This window comes from Peromyscus maniculatus, chromosome 2 (assembly GCF_049852395.1).
Source record: "Peromyscus maniculatus bairdii isolate BWxNUB_F1_BW_parent chromosome 2, HU_Pman_BW_mat_3.1, whole genome shotgun sequence".
NCBI lineage: Eukaryota > Metazoa > Chordata > Mammalia > Rodentia > Cricetidae > Peromyscus > Peromyscus maniculatus.
The window spans coordinates 84,543,782-84,559,517 of record NC_134853.1 but is presented as its reverse complement, the minus strand read 5'-3'; the positions used below and the strand labels follow the sequence as shown (position 1 = coordinate 84,559,517).

At 50.0% G+C, this 15,736-nt stretch overlaps 2 protein-coding genes across 3 annotated transcripts in view; one reads left to right on the top strand and one right to left on the bottom strand.

The window, feature by feature from the left end:
* The first annotated feature begins 5,395 nt into the window (after nucleotides 1–5,395).
* On the top strand, nucleotides 5,396–8,582 carry Hdhd3 (haloacid dehalogenase like hydrolase domain containing 3). The gene is made up of 2 exons (XM_006979536.4): nucleotides 5,396–5,534; nucleotides 7,545–8,582. Exon 2 carries the CDS (start codon nucleotides 7,690–7,692, stop codon nucleotides 8,443–8,445), a length of 756 nt encoding a protein of 251 aa, XP_006979598.1. The 5' UTR covers nucleotides 5,396–5,534; nucleotides 7,545–7,689; the 3' UTR covers nucleotides 8,446–8,582.
* Nucleotides 8,583–11,704: 3,122 nt separating this feature from the next.
* Nucleotides 11,705–15,736, bottom strand: part of Bspry (B-box and SPRY domain containing) — an 18,584-nt gene continuing 14,552 nt past the window's right edge. For both annotated transcript variants that reach the window (XM_015998192.3, XM_076564323.1), the window contains exons 5-6: nucleotides 14,407–14,531; nucleotides 11,705–13,021 (exon numbers count right to left, since the gene is read on the bottom strand). In XM_015998192.3, the coding sequence (XP_015853678.1) occupies nucleotides 12,495–13,021; nucleotides 14,407–14,531 (652 nt within the window). In that variant the 3' untranslated portion in view covers nucleotides 11,705–12,494. The remainder of the gene's footprint in view (nucleotides 13,022–14,406; nucleotides 14,532–15,736) is intronic.

The window sequence follows — 15,736 nt, the reverse complement described above, 5'->3', positions numbered from 1 at the left end:
CACCTAAGGTGTCTTCCTGGGGGCAGCCACGCACATCTTTACAAAGCCATCGCAGGCAGACATGGGTTGTACCTGGGAGGTGAGAGCAGGATTGCCAGGACGTTGAGACAAACCTGAGCTGCGGCCTAAGATCTTTTTTTGAAAGGGACCGAGAATCATCTGGAAAGGTTGAAGTCGGCCTGTGGATCTGCACCCCATCCCTGGACAGTGAACCAGACTTTCAGTCCGGTAAGGCAAATTTTCAACCTTCCAGGCACTGCTGGGTGATGGGCATGCAGAAGCCTCCATGAGAGACTTGGTTTTTCGTTCTTTCGAATGTGCCCGTTTCGGCGGTGGCTTGTCCCTCCGACAGGCATTGTAATTAGCCAGTTAACTCCCTAGGAGTGGAGAATGCTGGTGTTCAGCCCCTTGTCCCACATGGACTGCCAGTTGCACACAGGAAGGGCCTGGGATTTGTGGCGGGCTGGATTCTGGGTATTCTTGCTTGCAGGGGCTAAAACCCAGTTCAGCAGAAAAACGACTGGTTTTCACACCAAGCTCTTGGTAAGGTCAGGTGTGTCCGTGGTCAAAGACCTATCTCTTGGCCTTGTGTAGACTTTATTGCTAGATGAGCCTTCCCGGTAAACAATGTGATCCCCATAACTGCTGAAACGATCCCTAAAATTTGTAATCCCAGAGGAAGACCCATCTGTCCCATCCCTGTCATAAGAGATCTGTGGTTGCTCTGCTTGGGTCACAAGCCTGCCATTTGCCTCACTCACTGTAAACTAAGAGATGGGTGACATGGTTGAGCTGCGCCATTACATAAAAGGCTGACAAGGTCTTGGCTCTTGTACCAATGGTCCTCTCCCTGAAATGCTTTCCCATAAATCTGGGCGGCTCTCCATTTATGTTGAGCTGAGCTGTCACTGCCCTAAACCTGACCCAACAATCTCCAAACTCACCCTTTGTATTTGGATTAGTGACTATAACAAAAGCCAAAATAAGTAGTTTTAAAGATTTACTTCTTGGAGGTGGAGATGACTCAACAGGTCTAAATGTTTGCCTTGTAAGCCTGATCTGAATTCAGTCCCTGGAACCCACAGCGAAAAAAGAGAATTAAATTCCAAAACGCATCTCCTGACCACTGCATGCCCTCTTTGGCTGGCTGGCTCTCTCTCTCTCTCTCTCTCTCTCTCTCTCTCTCTCTCTCTCTCTCTCTCTCTCTCTCCTTCCCTCCCTCCCTCCCTCCCTCTCTCTCTGTCTCTCTCTCTGTCTCTCTCTCTGTCTCTCTCTGTCTCTCTCTCTCTCTCTCTCTCTCTCTCCTATAGATGAATTTCTAAACAGTCTTATTAAATAAGAAACACAGAGCCAAATACAGGGGCGAAAGCTGTAGAGATCAGAGAAATAGTGAGAGTCACCAGCTAACCTTAGCTCACCACGCCACTGTAGCTTCCCAAGAGAGAGAGAGAGAGAGAGAGCTTCTTCCTGTCTAACCTGCGCCTTTATTGCCTTGCTGTTCTGCCCTCTCATTGGCTATCTTAGCCCAGCTACCTCACTTCCTCATCACTGCCTGCCTGTACAGACCTCCAGGTCTCTATGGTTGGTACTGGGATTAAAGGCATGTGTCACCACGCTTGGTTGTTCCCTAGTGTGTCCTTGAACACAGAGACTCTGCTTGCCGTGTGATCGGATTAAGGGTGTGTGCTACCACTGCCTGACTTTTGTTTATCACTGGCTATGTCCTCTGATCTCCAGGCAAACTTTATTTATTAACATACAAATAAAATATCACCACACTCTTCCCCCCACCCCACCCCCGTGAGTGTGTGTGTGTGTGTGTGTGTGTGTGTGTGTATGTTTATAATTTACTTCTCTAAGCAACCTGGGGCTGGTTTGTCAGTTTGTGTAGGCAGGGGTATTGATCTCAGTTCCTGTCTTATTCATTTCCTTTTTTCTTTTTTTTCCCTCCCCCCCACCACAGGGTTTCTCTGTGTAGTTCTGGCTGCCCTGGAACTCACTTTATAGACCAGGCTGGCCTCACACTCACTGAGATCCACCTGCCTCTGCCTCTCAAGTGCTGGGATTAAAGGTGTGCGCCGCCGCCGCCGCCGCCGCCGCCGCCGCCGCCGCCGCCGCCGCCACCACCACCACCACCACCACCCAGCCTACATTCCATTTTTCATCTCGTAATCAAAGATGGTAGCCTTAGCCGAGTGTGGTAGCACATTCTAATAATTCCAGCACTGGACAGCTGGGAAAGAAGGGTCATGAGTTCAAGGCCATCCTATGCAACATAGCAACAACTCTCAAATCACATACATGCATGAGCACCATTGGGTTTGGGAGCACTGAGATGTCATAAGTCCGTATTTTCTAACATTGAAAGGTAGATGCCTGTTGAGAATGGGGAATATGAGAACTCTAGCTGCTAGTACAGCCATTTCAGAAAACTGGCTCTATCTACTGAAATGAAACATACTCAATGATGGTATCCTGATTGCCACACCTAGGTGTTTATTGAAAGTGTGTACTGATGTTCTCTGAGGCATATTTAGAAGGTTCACATGTGCCTGCTGTCCTCAGCTGCCTAGATGGGAGGATCACAACCAACCCAAGAGAAAATGGGTCTTAACACTTTCTAATATGTGTGACCATCCCAAAATGGAAGTAACCCAGATGTCCATCAGCAGTGAGATGTGCTCCCTTTGATTATGGAATGTTAAGTTCTGAAAATGAACAAGACAGGCACACAGTGTGACGTGGATTAGTAAAACTTAGAAGCAAAGGAAGATACAAGAACATGCCTGCTGTATTGTTCCATTTACGCAGCTCACAAGTGAAATTATGATAAGAACCATGGGAAGGCTGGGGTGATCAGTAGTAGAAAGAATATTTGCCTGGTTCTGGTTCACCTCTAGCACCACATACATAAAGAAGTGGGTCATGGTGGCTCAGGCTTGTATCTCAGCACTTAAGAGGCTGAGGCAGGAGGATTGCTGTGAATGAAATAGGGCAATCATAGTTCTGGGCTACCATGTGAGATCCTATCTCAAAAGGGGCAGGTAGGGGTTTTTGCTACCATTTAGGGATAAACAATTGAAAGCAGACATGCTCTAAGGCATCTATCTAGATTGGAAAGGGGTCTGCGTAGCAGTTGCAAGAATATACATACTGTGAAAATTCAAAAACATTTTTTTAATGATGTGGTCTTACTATGTAGCCCTGGCTGTCCTGGAATTTGTTGGTATAGATCAAGCTGGCCTCAAACTCATAGATATCAGCCTGGCCTCTGCCTCTTGAGTACTAGGATTAAAGTACTACCACACTCAGCATGTTCTTTTTTTTTCCAGTGTGTTTTAACTGAAAAAAATTTAAAAGTGATTGGAAAATTAAAAGTCATAAGCTATGTGTGTCTGGCAGGTGTGCCCCTGTCTGGGTTTTCTTAGTATCTTCAACAGGAGATTCTCAAGGAAGGGAAATGTTTTATATGAGAAACTTGATTTCCCAAAGAGAAAACATCCCAAACTAGCATCCACATAGTAACAAGCCAGGGGGCATAGACCAGATTAAGGGCAGAAACTGTCGGATTTTAGTAATTAGTTACGGGATGGAAACATATCCATTAAGTCGCATCCATGTGCTATTTGTCTGTTTGAAGGGATCTTGCTCCACAGCCAAGGCTGGCTGGACACTTGGAGTAACCCTTTTGCTTTGGCTTCCTAACTGGGCTTGCAGGTGTATATCACCTGGCCAAGTGTGCCTATCTTGGAACTTGCAAATCAAAAAGAAGCTAGATCCAGAGTATCAGAGACCACCACCATCTTTCCTGTGATATCCCAGGCTATTATTATTATTGTTATTAATTGTATTTGCTACTGATAACCTAGCAGGTTCTAGAGGCCCAACAGTTAAGTCAAGGTCATGACCCCAGCTGAGCAGATACACACCGGCAAACACTCTCTGGAGATGTGCGGTGTGGGTATCCCCTGTGCTGTGTAGTGTCCACCCCAAACAACAATCTTAAGCGTCAGCAGTCTGTTTTCTCATTTAAGAAGACTCTTCATAAATCCTCAGCGGTTTCCTATGTGGTCTGTCTTGATACCAATCATCCATCACTATGCCATCTCCACATGGAGAGACATATGGACCGACAGGTGACATTAACTCTCTTGGAAACCCACATAAAGCTAGCCTGGATTCTGTTGGAAGTTACTTTGTCTAGTCCCCAGGATGGCGGAGTTGGGATGAGACACTAAAGGTTTGAGATGACCCTGAAAAGAGACTCAGTCGGGATTCTGTGAAAAACAGGTGAGCCTCTGATACCCTGGCTACCCTTCCTACCTCCATTTCTGAGAATCAAGCGTGGGTCACAAAATCAGGTGAGCCTCCTGCTCCAAGACTTTGCACTTTGTTTTCTGAGGCCCAGTGAGAGCCAGTTGAGTCCAAAGTCCACAGAGCAGCCAGGAGATAACAGATGTTTTAACAGGGTGTTGGTGGGGGAGGGGAAGCAAAGAGCAGCGGGGCGGCGCTCCTGCCCCCTCCCCCACTCCCCAGCCAAATCCTTGGCTGCACTTAAGGCCCGTTTATTTGATGTTTGCCTGTTCCTTTCATGTTCTTGTAGGCAGGAAACTGCTGTATCCTCAGTGAAGAATGAACGGGTCATGCACGGAGCACAGGTGCTTGCTTAGCATGTGGCGAATCAACGAGATTGTGGGTGCAGCTTTGCTTGTTTGCGGTGGACATTTTTTAAACAGATAAACATGTATTTCAGTTATGAAAACACTACTCTTCCTTCCCCTTAAGATGGGTGTTTAAAGGTGCCTAGGATAAATACACACGGTGGTAGCGTGCCTATAATCCCAGCACTTGAGGGGCGGAGGCAGGAATTTCTTTCTAGAATGGATTCGGGTCTCTCAGCACAGAGGGACAGCGCCCTGCTGGAGTCCTCACTGCACTAGGGGAGACAGGCTGAGCCCCCAATTCCCCCATCTCCAAATTAGCCTAGGTAGTTCCCCGGGTGTCCCCAACCCAGGGATGTAGGAAGCGGGGGTGGGGGGTAGGTGGGGGGTGCGAGTAGAGATGAGAAGCAGAAAGAATCACCGCAGTTGAGAGAGAGATAGGGGAGTGGGGAGGAGCGTGGTGAGAGGGGCTGAGATAGTGACCTTGAGAAGCGGGAGGGCGTGGGCCAGGGAGCCGGGAGGCTACCAGGGAGCCGGGAGGCTACCAGGGAGCCGGGAGGCTACCAGGGAGCCGGGAGGCTACCAGGGAGCCGGGAGGCTACCAGGGAGCCGGGAGGCTACCAGGGAGCCGGGAGGCTACCAGGGAGCCGGGAGGCTACCAGGGAGCAGGGAGGCTACGGGGTAACGGTAGGGACAGAGAGGCCGGAGACCAGCAGAGGGGGCGGAGCCCGGCACGAGGGAGGAGCTTGGTGACGCTTAGAGCCGGGCGGGGCGAGAAGAAGTCATGCCAGGTCTGAGGGTCTCGAGCTCCTGCGCGTCTACGTGGAGCCGGTGGAGCAGCCGCTGCCTCTCTGGTCGCTTTCCCCGAGCCAGGTGGGTGCGGGGCCCCGGGTGTGTGGGGCCCCGGGTGTGTGGGACCCCGGGTGTGCGCGGCGCCGTGCAGCCGAGCCGGGGACGCCGGAGCCCGGGTCACGCCGCTTTCAGGGTGGTCAGGCCTGCAGCAGAGGCCACCAACCCGGCTATACCTTTTGTCCTGGGGCTTAGCTGAGCCAGAGATGTCCCGAGGTCTTTGGGATACAGTGCGGTTCCTGCCTGGACCTCGGCCTACCCACTTGAGCAGTAAGAGCCCCTTTAAAGTTGTCTCCCTATTTCAAGCCGACTTAAATCCTCCTCTTTGTCACGTTTCTCCAGGCGCCCCCCCCTCCGCCCCCCTCGCTTCTGTCTGCACCTGTTTGGCTGCATTCTGAATGAATCCGGCCCCCTCAGATTCAAAGAGGCAGCTTTGTCTGCACTCAGGTCTGTCTGGGGAAGAAACCTGCCATCGGTCTCTCACTCCAGGCAGAGAACTGCCTTCTGGGCACTGGATCTGTCACCCTCCTGGGCTGGCCTCCCCGGTAGATACTATTACTAACTCCAGGAAGGATGGAGAAGCTGCAGCTTAAAAGGCAGACAGGGACAGACTGTCTTCTGTCCCACACTGTACAGGCTCAGCATAATCCAATTATTGAAAGACTTGAAATAGAGGAAGCAAAGTCCAGTGGAAGGGAGCCTGGCCAGAGTCTGGGCATGTGGGTTCTAATCCAGGCTGTATTTGCAGGCTCACTGTGACCTTAGGCAAGTAACTGCCCCTCACTGGCCCCATCAGCCCCTCACCAGCCATGTTGTTGGTCAGTCTCCAGGGACCTTCCTCTTTTTTGACATTACTAGTAGATTTTTTTTTTTTTGGATGAAGTTAAGTTGGAGATTTTATTAATGATAGTTTAATATAGGCTTAAGCATGGGGGTTAGGAGAAAGTCAGGCATACTCAAGTGTGGGTATGGGTCTCTCAAAGAAGGGGTACATTTACTAATAATGTTAACAGGGTCATGGGCTGAGAGATGGCTCAGAGGTTAAGAGCACTGCTGCTCTTCCAGAGGCCTGCGTTCGGTTCCCAGCACCCACACAGCAGCTCACAACTGTCCGTAACTCCTGTTCTAGGGGATCTGACACCTTCTTCTGGCTCCACAGGCGCCAGACATGACTGAGGTGCGCTTACATGAAGGCAAAATACAACGTACAGATAATAGCAGTCATAACTGCTCCCTGACTTTGACCTACAAGACTGTGTACCTGAGCTCAGCTCCACCCAGAGCCCAAGACTTTGCCCAGCCTCAAGGCAGTTTTGAGATACACACACACACACACACACACACACACACACATATATCCCGCATGTTCTTTTCTCAGGTCTCCCCCAGAACTTCACCTGCAAAGGAAATTCCCTGAGTTCAAAGACTAACTTGGGTTCTGGACTTACAGCCTCAGGCCACATATTGGCTTCATTATGCTTGTTTTGTAGTTGTCTACAAAGAAACCCTTATTATTTAATTCCTAGAAATGCCACAGGGGCTGGAAACCTGTCTTCTTCCCCAACATCCGGATCATAAGATGCCCAGAAATCTGGTGTGAAACAGACGCATTAAAATAATTTCATTTAGTCCAAAAATCTTTGTTGGGTTTTATTTTTTGAGACAGGTTCAGCCCAGGCTGGTCTCAGGCTTGCTATATAGCTAAAGGTGACTTTGAACTTCTGATTGTCCTGCCTCCTCCTCCTCCCAGTCGCTGGGATTACAAGTGTGTTCCACTATGCCTCGCTTATTCAGTACTGGGGACCAAACCCAGGCTTTATGTATGCTAGGCAAATACTCTACCAACTGAGCCACAACTTCAGCTCTAGCCCCAAGATCTTGTGAGGTTGGAACCCTCACGTTTCTTTTCCACGTGAGATTCCCAGGTATTCAGAGAGTAACTCCTCAGGTCATGAACTTGGTACATCAGAATGTGGACCCAGTCTCTGACATCAGGGCCCCAGAGTCCATCTCACCTGCTGATGTTCATTCCAGGAGCTTGTGCTGAAAGACATTTCCAAAGTGCCTTGTGTCAGCCTCCAACTCTGACCTACACAGCCTGGAAAGGAGTCACTGTTAGCCTGTGGAGGGGTGACCTGAACCAGTTCAGAGTCTGGGACCTACGGTGAACTTGATCTCCATGGCACACCGGCTGCAGATACGTCTACTGACATGGGATATGAAGGATACCCTGATCAAGCTCCGCCGTCCTGTTGGGGAGGAATATGCCAGCAAAGCCCGGGCCCATGGGCTGGTGGTGGAAGCCGCAGCCCTGGAACAAGCCTTCCGGCAGGCATACAAGGCTCAGAACCACAGTTTTCCCAACTATGGCCAGAGCAGTGGCCTTAGTTCCCGTCAATGGTGGATGGACGTGGTCCTACACACCTTCCGCCTAGCAGGGGTCCCAGATGCCCAGGCCATTACTCCCATTGCTGATCACCTATATGAAGACTTCAGCAGCCCCTCCACCTGGCAGGTATTGGAGGGGGCTGAGACTACCCTGAAGGGGTGCCGTAAGCGTGGTCTGAGGCTGGCTGCGATCTCCAATTTTGACCGGCGACTAGAGGATATCCTAGTAGGCCTTGGCCTGCGAGACCATTTTGAATTTGTTTTGACCTCTGAGGCTGTGGGCTGTTCTAAACCAGACTCACGAATTTTCCGTGAGGCCTTGCAACTCGCTTGTATAGAACCTGCGGTGGCAGCTCATGTTGGGGATAGCTACCGCTGTGATTACCAGGGGGCTCGGGCTGTGGGCATGCACAGCTTCCTGGTGGAAGGCCCAGAGCCTTTGGACTCCTCAGTCAGAAATTCTATACCTAAAGAACATATTCTGCCCTCCCTGTCCCATCTCCTGCCTGCCCTTGATCTTCTGGAGGCCTCAAGCCCTATGCCATGAGTCTGATGATGGAAGTAGTTGGGACCAAATAAACATTGGAAGCAGGGAGTCCCCTCTTTCTCCCCTCTCCTGCAGAGGGAGATGCTTTGGCCTTCCCTCTGCAGCCTCCATAAACTCTCCTGGTCATGGAACAGCAAGGGCTTGGCAGTTGTCTTTGAGCTCACTCATTATTCAAACCTGTGTCCCTCTTTATTATTGTGTGTGTGTGTGTGTGTGTGTGTGTGTGTGTGTATAGAGTGTGTCCCACAGTGAGTGTGTGTGGAATATGTACTACAGTGTGTAGTCAGAAGTTTTCCCGTATCCCACTCATCCTGCAGTCGTTTGGAAAAGTAAACACACAGAGGTTTATATTATTTACAAACTGTATGGCCTAATGGCTCAGGCTTCTCGCTGGCTAGCTCTTATAACTTAAATTGACCCCTTTCTATTCATCTATGTTTTGCCATGTGTTCGGTGGCTTACCAGTCTGCTGGCATGTTGTTCTTGGCAGGCAGCAGGCTGGCGTCTCTTCTCTGCCTCTCCTTTCTCCTTTCCCTATCTCTCTTGGATCTTACCTCCTGCCCTGCCTCAGGCCAATGCAGCTTTATTTATTAGCCAATGGGAGAAACACATTTACAGTGTACAGAAAGACATCCCACAGCAACTCTGTGTGTGTGTGTGTGTGTGTGTGTGTGTGTGTGTGTGTGTGTGTGTGTGTAGGTCAGAGGATAATTTTATAGACTGGTCCATCTTTACATGGGTTCTGGGGATCGAACTGAGACCACAGAGTATGTACAGCAAGTGCTGTTATGCACTTAGCTGTCTCGCCAGTTCCCTCTGTCCCTTTTCTATCATAACCCCGCTCCATATCCATGGAGGGTCGATTCACAACCAGGTACTTTTTGAGGTGGGTTTCCACTCTAGCCCAGGTTGACGTGAACTTACTCTAGTCCACACTGGCCTGGGACTCATGCTGACCTTCCTCCATCAGCCTTCTGAATCCTGGGATTACAGGTGTGAGCCACTTTCAAGAGCTAGGGATGTGGATCAGTGGTAGAGCACTTGTCTAACTTGTGAGGCCCTGGGTTCACACTGTAGGCATATTCTCTGTCTGTCTAGCTTTCTCCTTTACATCAGGGGCTTGGGATCTGAAACCCCACTGTGCAAAACACAAAATCAAAAATGCCCAAAGAAGTTGAAGAAGAAATCCCCTCCCTAACCTTGGGACCTCAGGGTTAGATGAATTTGAAAGTCAGGGTGCTGGATTATGCAGTAGGGACTAGCACCCTGAGAGGACACTATAACTAGTTCTAAGAAGTAACACTGCTGACTTGTGCCTGTCCTGCATCAGATACCCTGCTAAATCCCCCCCTCCTTTTTTTTTTTTTTTTTAAGAGACAGGGTTTCTCTGTGTAGTTTGGAGCCTGTCTTGGAACTCTCTCTGTAGACCAGGCTAGCCTTGAACTCCACCTGCCCCTGTCTCCCAGAGTGCTGGGATTAAAGTGTGGGTCATGACACCTGAATGTTTTTGGTTTTTTTCAATTTCCCTTCCTGTCTTACCTATATAGCTGGTGTCTATTAGACACATCTGCGCCTTGTTCACTGCTGGGCACAGGGGATACCATGGGCTATAGGCACAGACAAGCACAAGTGTATATGCTCTGATACACACACAGCAGTGACTCTGGAGGGGACTCTCACCTGGGGATAAAGTCTGGGTAGCATCTGGACAATCAGAGGGAGGAAGGGGCATGTCTGCAGCAGCCCCATAAACTGTAAGCTGGGCACTGCTACAGCATCGGAGTTGGTGGTCAGGGCAGCATGGCATGGGGTCTGTGGGTACTAGTGGAAGAAGATGGCTTTGACCTAGATGTTTAAAAGAGCCCGTGTCCAGGCAATGGCAATGAAGAGCTCTTCAGACTGACCAAACCTTTCTGGATCTGTCTGCCTTGAAACTGATGACTCAGGAGTAATTCATAAGAGTCAGGCAGTGAACACAGGTCATGAGCTGTGGTCCCAGCTACAAGGGTCTCAGGAATCATCTTCAACAAAACTTAGTTGACAGTAGTAGACCTGTGGATTTGATCTGATCGGGGTTTTGAATAAGCCAGTAGGCAAACCTAACAAGGTATGTCACATATGGGCATGGTAGCACATGTCTGTCACCCTGGAATTCTAGAGGTGGAAGCTATATAATGAATTCAAGGCCAGCCTAGGCTATTTAAAAGAATTTTAAAAAGTAAAGTAAAAACAAAACAAAACAAAACAAAACAAAAAAAACACCCCACAAATGAGCCAGTCAGTGATGGCATACATCCTTTAATCTCAGCACTCGGGAGGCAGAAGTAGGTAGATCTCCGAGTTCGAGGCCAGCCTTGTCTATAAAGCAAGTTCTAGGACAACCAGGGCTACACAAAGCAACCCTGTCTCAAAATCAAAAACAAAAAAAAACCTCACGATGACTCATGTTTGACCTGGGACTCCATAGAGACGAAGGAAGGAACCAACTCCAGAAAGTTGTCCTCTGATGACTTCCAAGTGTACACCAAGGCGTGGGAGTATCCCCTCATGTTATGCACACACAATAAATTAAAAATCCAAGAGGACTATGGAGAGAGCTCAGTTGGTAAAGTGCTTGCTCATTTCAAGCATGAAAAACCCAAAACCCCCATAAACTTTCCAGATATGGTGATGTGCGCTTGGAATCCCAGCAGTTCCTTGAGGCTCACTGGCCAGTCTACCCTAGTCGATGAGCTCCAGGCCACTGGGAGGCCATCTCCAAAGGGGGGATGGCACTTGTGAAGGTGACAGCTAAGGCTGTCCTCTGGCCTTCACATGCATGCACTTACATACATGCATACCCACCCATATGAACACACACTGTTCTCCACAGATCTCGCTCCCGGTCACCCTGGGGCCACATTCCTGCATGGCAATAACGGACTGAAGCAGAACAGTGATTATTTGCCAGCTGGGCTTTGTGGCCACCCTGACTGGTTTCAGACTGTTCTGTTCGCAGTGCTGGGGATTGAACGCAGGGCTTTTAGCATGCTAGACAAGTGCTCTGCCACCAAGCTTGTCCCCAGTCCTGGCAAGAACACCATTGTTCTCAGAGGAACTCCTTATGGAGGAAATGGCAAAGAGACTTGCCCTTGGTTCAACATCTAAAGTAACATCTCCAGGCTCCTCCTGCTGGGTGGAGCCACGACTCACTCATTTCTAAGCATGTACCCAAGGCTGCCATGCAGCATGAAGCCAGTTACCAGCAGAGACATCGCTCAGTCTTTAGAAACCTTTAATAACACATTCATTCGTTTAGGATAATCCTCCTTTCCCCTCGGCTCCTCTGGCTTGAAGTTCTCCACCCAGGTCTCCACCCTAAGGAAAAGAGTCGCGATGTGGGGTGCACAGTGAGGGGGATCACCCTTATCACAGGCAGGTCCATGCTAGAGCTAAGCCTCAGGGCCTGGGACAGATACCCACAACTGTGCTGCAAGCACATTTCCTGGAGAGAGGACACTGGTGCCATGGTAGAATGTGGGAAGAGGGCATGACACTTCCAGGCCAGTTTTCTGGCCAAGAGCAGCCTGACAGGTTGTCCTCTGTATGCTAGAAAAATATTCTCTCCACATGCTGCATCATGAAAAAGACCAAAGAGGCTAGGGAAGCTTCACCACAGGCTTCTCTGCAGAAAGGCATCCAGGGACTTCTCCCAAAACTGCCACATGAAGGGTCACCTGCCTGCTCGGCCATATGCTCCCTCACTGTACCTCGCTGGACACTAGCCATGCCCCAGGCACCAGGCTGGATGCCAGAGACACAGATTAATGAGACCCTCAGAAGGGCACGAGCATGATGGGTTTGGGAGACCAAGGCCAAGCGAGAAGCAGGTTCCCCACAGATGGCCAACATCGAAAGGTTATGTCCGAGTGTGAAGCAGATCCCATCTCTCCAAAAGTGGCCCATGGGGAAGACCGGACACATCTCTGGGGGAAAGGACACTAGTTGGAAGCATGGCCTGACCTGCAAGGGTGGTGGGGGCGTGGATCTGGCCTCACCGTGGCCAATGGTCAGTGAACGATGGAGATGACCTGGTCCGCCACAGCAAAGACTGGGAACAGCGGCCGAGGGAAGGACGCGCGGTGGATGTGAAGCACTGTCCCTGAGGCAGGCTCATAGAAGACCAGCTCTCCTGCTTGGAGGTCCAGCAGCACGCCCAGCTGGGCCGGGCACCGAAGCAGCGCCAGAGGCTCATGTTGTCCATTGTGCGAGAAACGGAACTCTTGATCGTAGCGGGAGAAGACCCAGGAGAAGGCATTGTGGCCCAGGCGGCAGTCACTACCAGAACCCTTTCGGGGCAGCTGGGCTGAGGCCACGCCTACTTTATAAGCACAACTATGCTGAACGTTCACTATCCAGGCATGGAGCCCAGTCTGGAAGGTGGTAGCAGCCAGGGCATTGGGCCAGTGGTCAAAGCGCTCTGGGTCATCTGAGCAGGCCTTGGACTTCTTGGCACTGAAGGTCAGAGTCCTTCTATCTTCGGACAAATGCAATAAGGGGCTGACAGTCCTTTCATTGATATGCACCTCCTCCATGCCTGCCAGAAAGAATTCTCAGGGTCATCCAGGGCCCTAACTCTACTCCATCCCTAATCTGGTCCTACCGTGTAGTCAAAGGCTTTCTTACCGCCCACTGAGATCTCAGACAAGCCGTTTAGTCTCCCTAAGCCTCAGTTTCTTCATCTTTAAAGTGGGAACCAAATAGGACCTGTAATAGGGCAGTCACGGGGACTAAATGAAACAGTATGCGTTAAGCGCTTCGTCTATAATGTGTGCTGAGTGACTGTAGCCAGGAGAACAGTAGTTATTGGTCTAAAATCTTCAGGTGCAGATTCTGATAGAAAGGAAAAGTGAGTTGCCCAAGTTCCCACGTCAAGCTGGTGGAGGGTCAAATGAAGACCCAGTATTTTAGTATTCTCCTATCATACTGCTTTTGAGCTGATCCTCTCTGTGGCTTCCAGAGCTGATAGCCTGAGGGCAGAGCCCAGAAACTAAGAAACATGACATAAGCAGTTCTTGGAAGTAACTAAATCAGGCACCATCTGATACCAGAATCTAAACTGTACATGCTATTACATGTAATAGTAATTATATATATACATATGTGTGTGTGTGTGTGTGTGTGTGTGTGTGTGTGTGTGTGTGTGTGTGTGTGTAATCTGCAGGGGAGAGTCAAACTGAGAAAGCTTCAGTCTGTCACCACTGGGCATATGAGCCTCCATCCAACCCGGGGAATCCCGGGAGACAGTCACCTCTGACGCCCCAGCATGCAGCACAGGTCCACGTTCAACACCAGTCAGTGTTCTGTTGTTCTCTCGGTCTTGAGACAGGGTCTCAGATAGGGAGATAGGTAGCATGACTGGTCTTGAACTCAGAATCTTCCCGCCTCAGCCACCCAAGTGCTGGGCTTATGGGTGTGCATCACCACACTCAGACGTTTGTTAAACGACTGGGTGAGGCAAGTCCTGGCAACTTCACTGTGGCCCCAGATGCTCCCCAGGTGGGTATCAATCAATTTTTAAAAAGCAATCTGAGGCTTCCAATAAATGATAAAGGGCTGACCCAGAAAGGTAAAATGTAAGGAGGACAGGATTTAAAGGAACATAATTGATCCTATACCTAGCCACAGAGAAATGGGAAGGACCTGGAGATGGGGAGGATCTGGTCAACTGCTCAGCCCCACCCACAGCCTTGGCCCTACTGAGCAGCCTGCTTCCAACATTACTGGCTGTCAAAGCTAGCATCCCAGACGCACTAATGTCCAGTGTGACCCAGCAGCAACCGCCCCGCCCACCCCCAATCTCTCTCTCTCTCTCTCTCTCTCTCTCTCTCTCTCTCTCTCTCTCTCTCTCTCACACGCACGCACGCACGCACGCACGCACGCACGCACGCACGCACGCAGGCAGGCAGTGCAGCTCCTAACCTGAGAGAGACCTGAGAACCGATGTTGCCCAGAGCTGAGTCAGTAATGGGCTCCAAGCACACTTCTCGTTAAAGCTTAATTTGTCCGACTCCTGGGGATCCAAAATGCCTTCTGCTTCCTCGGCCCTTATGCAGGGGGAGAAAAAAAAAAAAAAAGACAGGTTCAGGAAGGTTCTTGAAATGCACCTGGATCCACATGGCTGAGGGGAGGAAGACAGAAGTAAAATCCTTCCTTTGCAGGGTGACACCATGATTGCATTAGCCAGAAGGGAAAGCAGTTTTTCCTGATTCTCCCAGGGGCCTTCATCCCAGCAAAGCAGACAGACAGTTTATAGGGAAGTATATTCTCAACTGGTATTAAAAATGGGGGCAGGAGCTGGAGAGAGCTCAGCAATTTAGAGTGCCCAGCTCCAGTACAACCACCTGTCACCCCAGTTCCAGGGGATCAGAAAGCCTTGAACACTTGCACCTACGTGTACTCACCAACACATACACAAGCATGCAAACAAAGATAAAAATAAGTAAATCTTAGGGGTGGGGACTGGAGGCTGTGTGCTCTGGGGTGTAAGTGACTCATGAGTGCCCCCAGTAAGCTGACAGCAGAGATGGGACAGGATCTGGGCCTTGGGACCGACTGTGTGATAACATTTCTCTATTATGCTATCCAGAAAATATCTCACCTCCTCCAAACCCCACTGCAACAGTAAATGTTTCCCTGGTTGGTCCAAAGATCCCAGCCACTCCTCAGCTCTTCAACACAAACACCCCTGCCTGAGGATCACACAGAGCTGGGACATTTTGCTGTGGGACGGTCTGTATGTCAAATTTCTCTGATTGGTCAATAAATAAAACACTGGTTGGCCAGTGGCCAGGCAGGAAGTAAGTGGGACAAGGAGAGAGGAGAATTCTGGGAAGTGGAAGGCTGACGCGGAGAGACACTGCAGCCGCCGCCATGACCAGCAGCATGTGAATATGCCGGTAAGCCACCAGCCACGTGGCAAGGTATAGATTTATGGAAATGGATTAACTTAAGCTATAAAAACAGTTAGCAAGAAGCCTGCCACGGTCATACAGTTTGTAAGCAATATAAGTCTCTGTGTTTACTTGGTTGGGTCTGAGCGGCTGTGGGACTGGCGGGTGACAAAGATTTGTCCTGACTGTGGGCAAGGCAGAAAAACTCAAGCTACAACAGTCATCAAGACGGAATGCCTGGAAGCTGGGGAGGTGACGTAATACTAAAGCACTTGCAGTTGAGGACTGAGAGAACCTGGTGAGATAGCACGCACCTACAATCCCTGTGCTTCTGTGTGAGATGGGAGGGGGAGAGAGGA

Coding starts and splice junctions, on each gene's coding strand:
- Hdhd3 (XM_006979536.4), top strand. CDS start 7,690: ATGGCACACCGGCTGCAGATACGTCTACTGACATGGGATATGAAGGAT.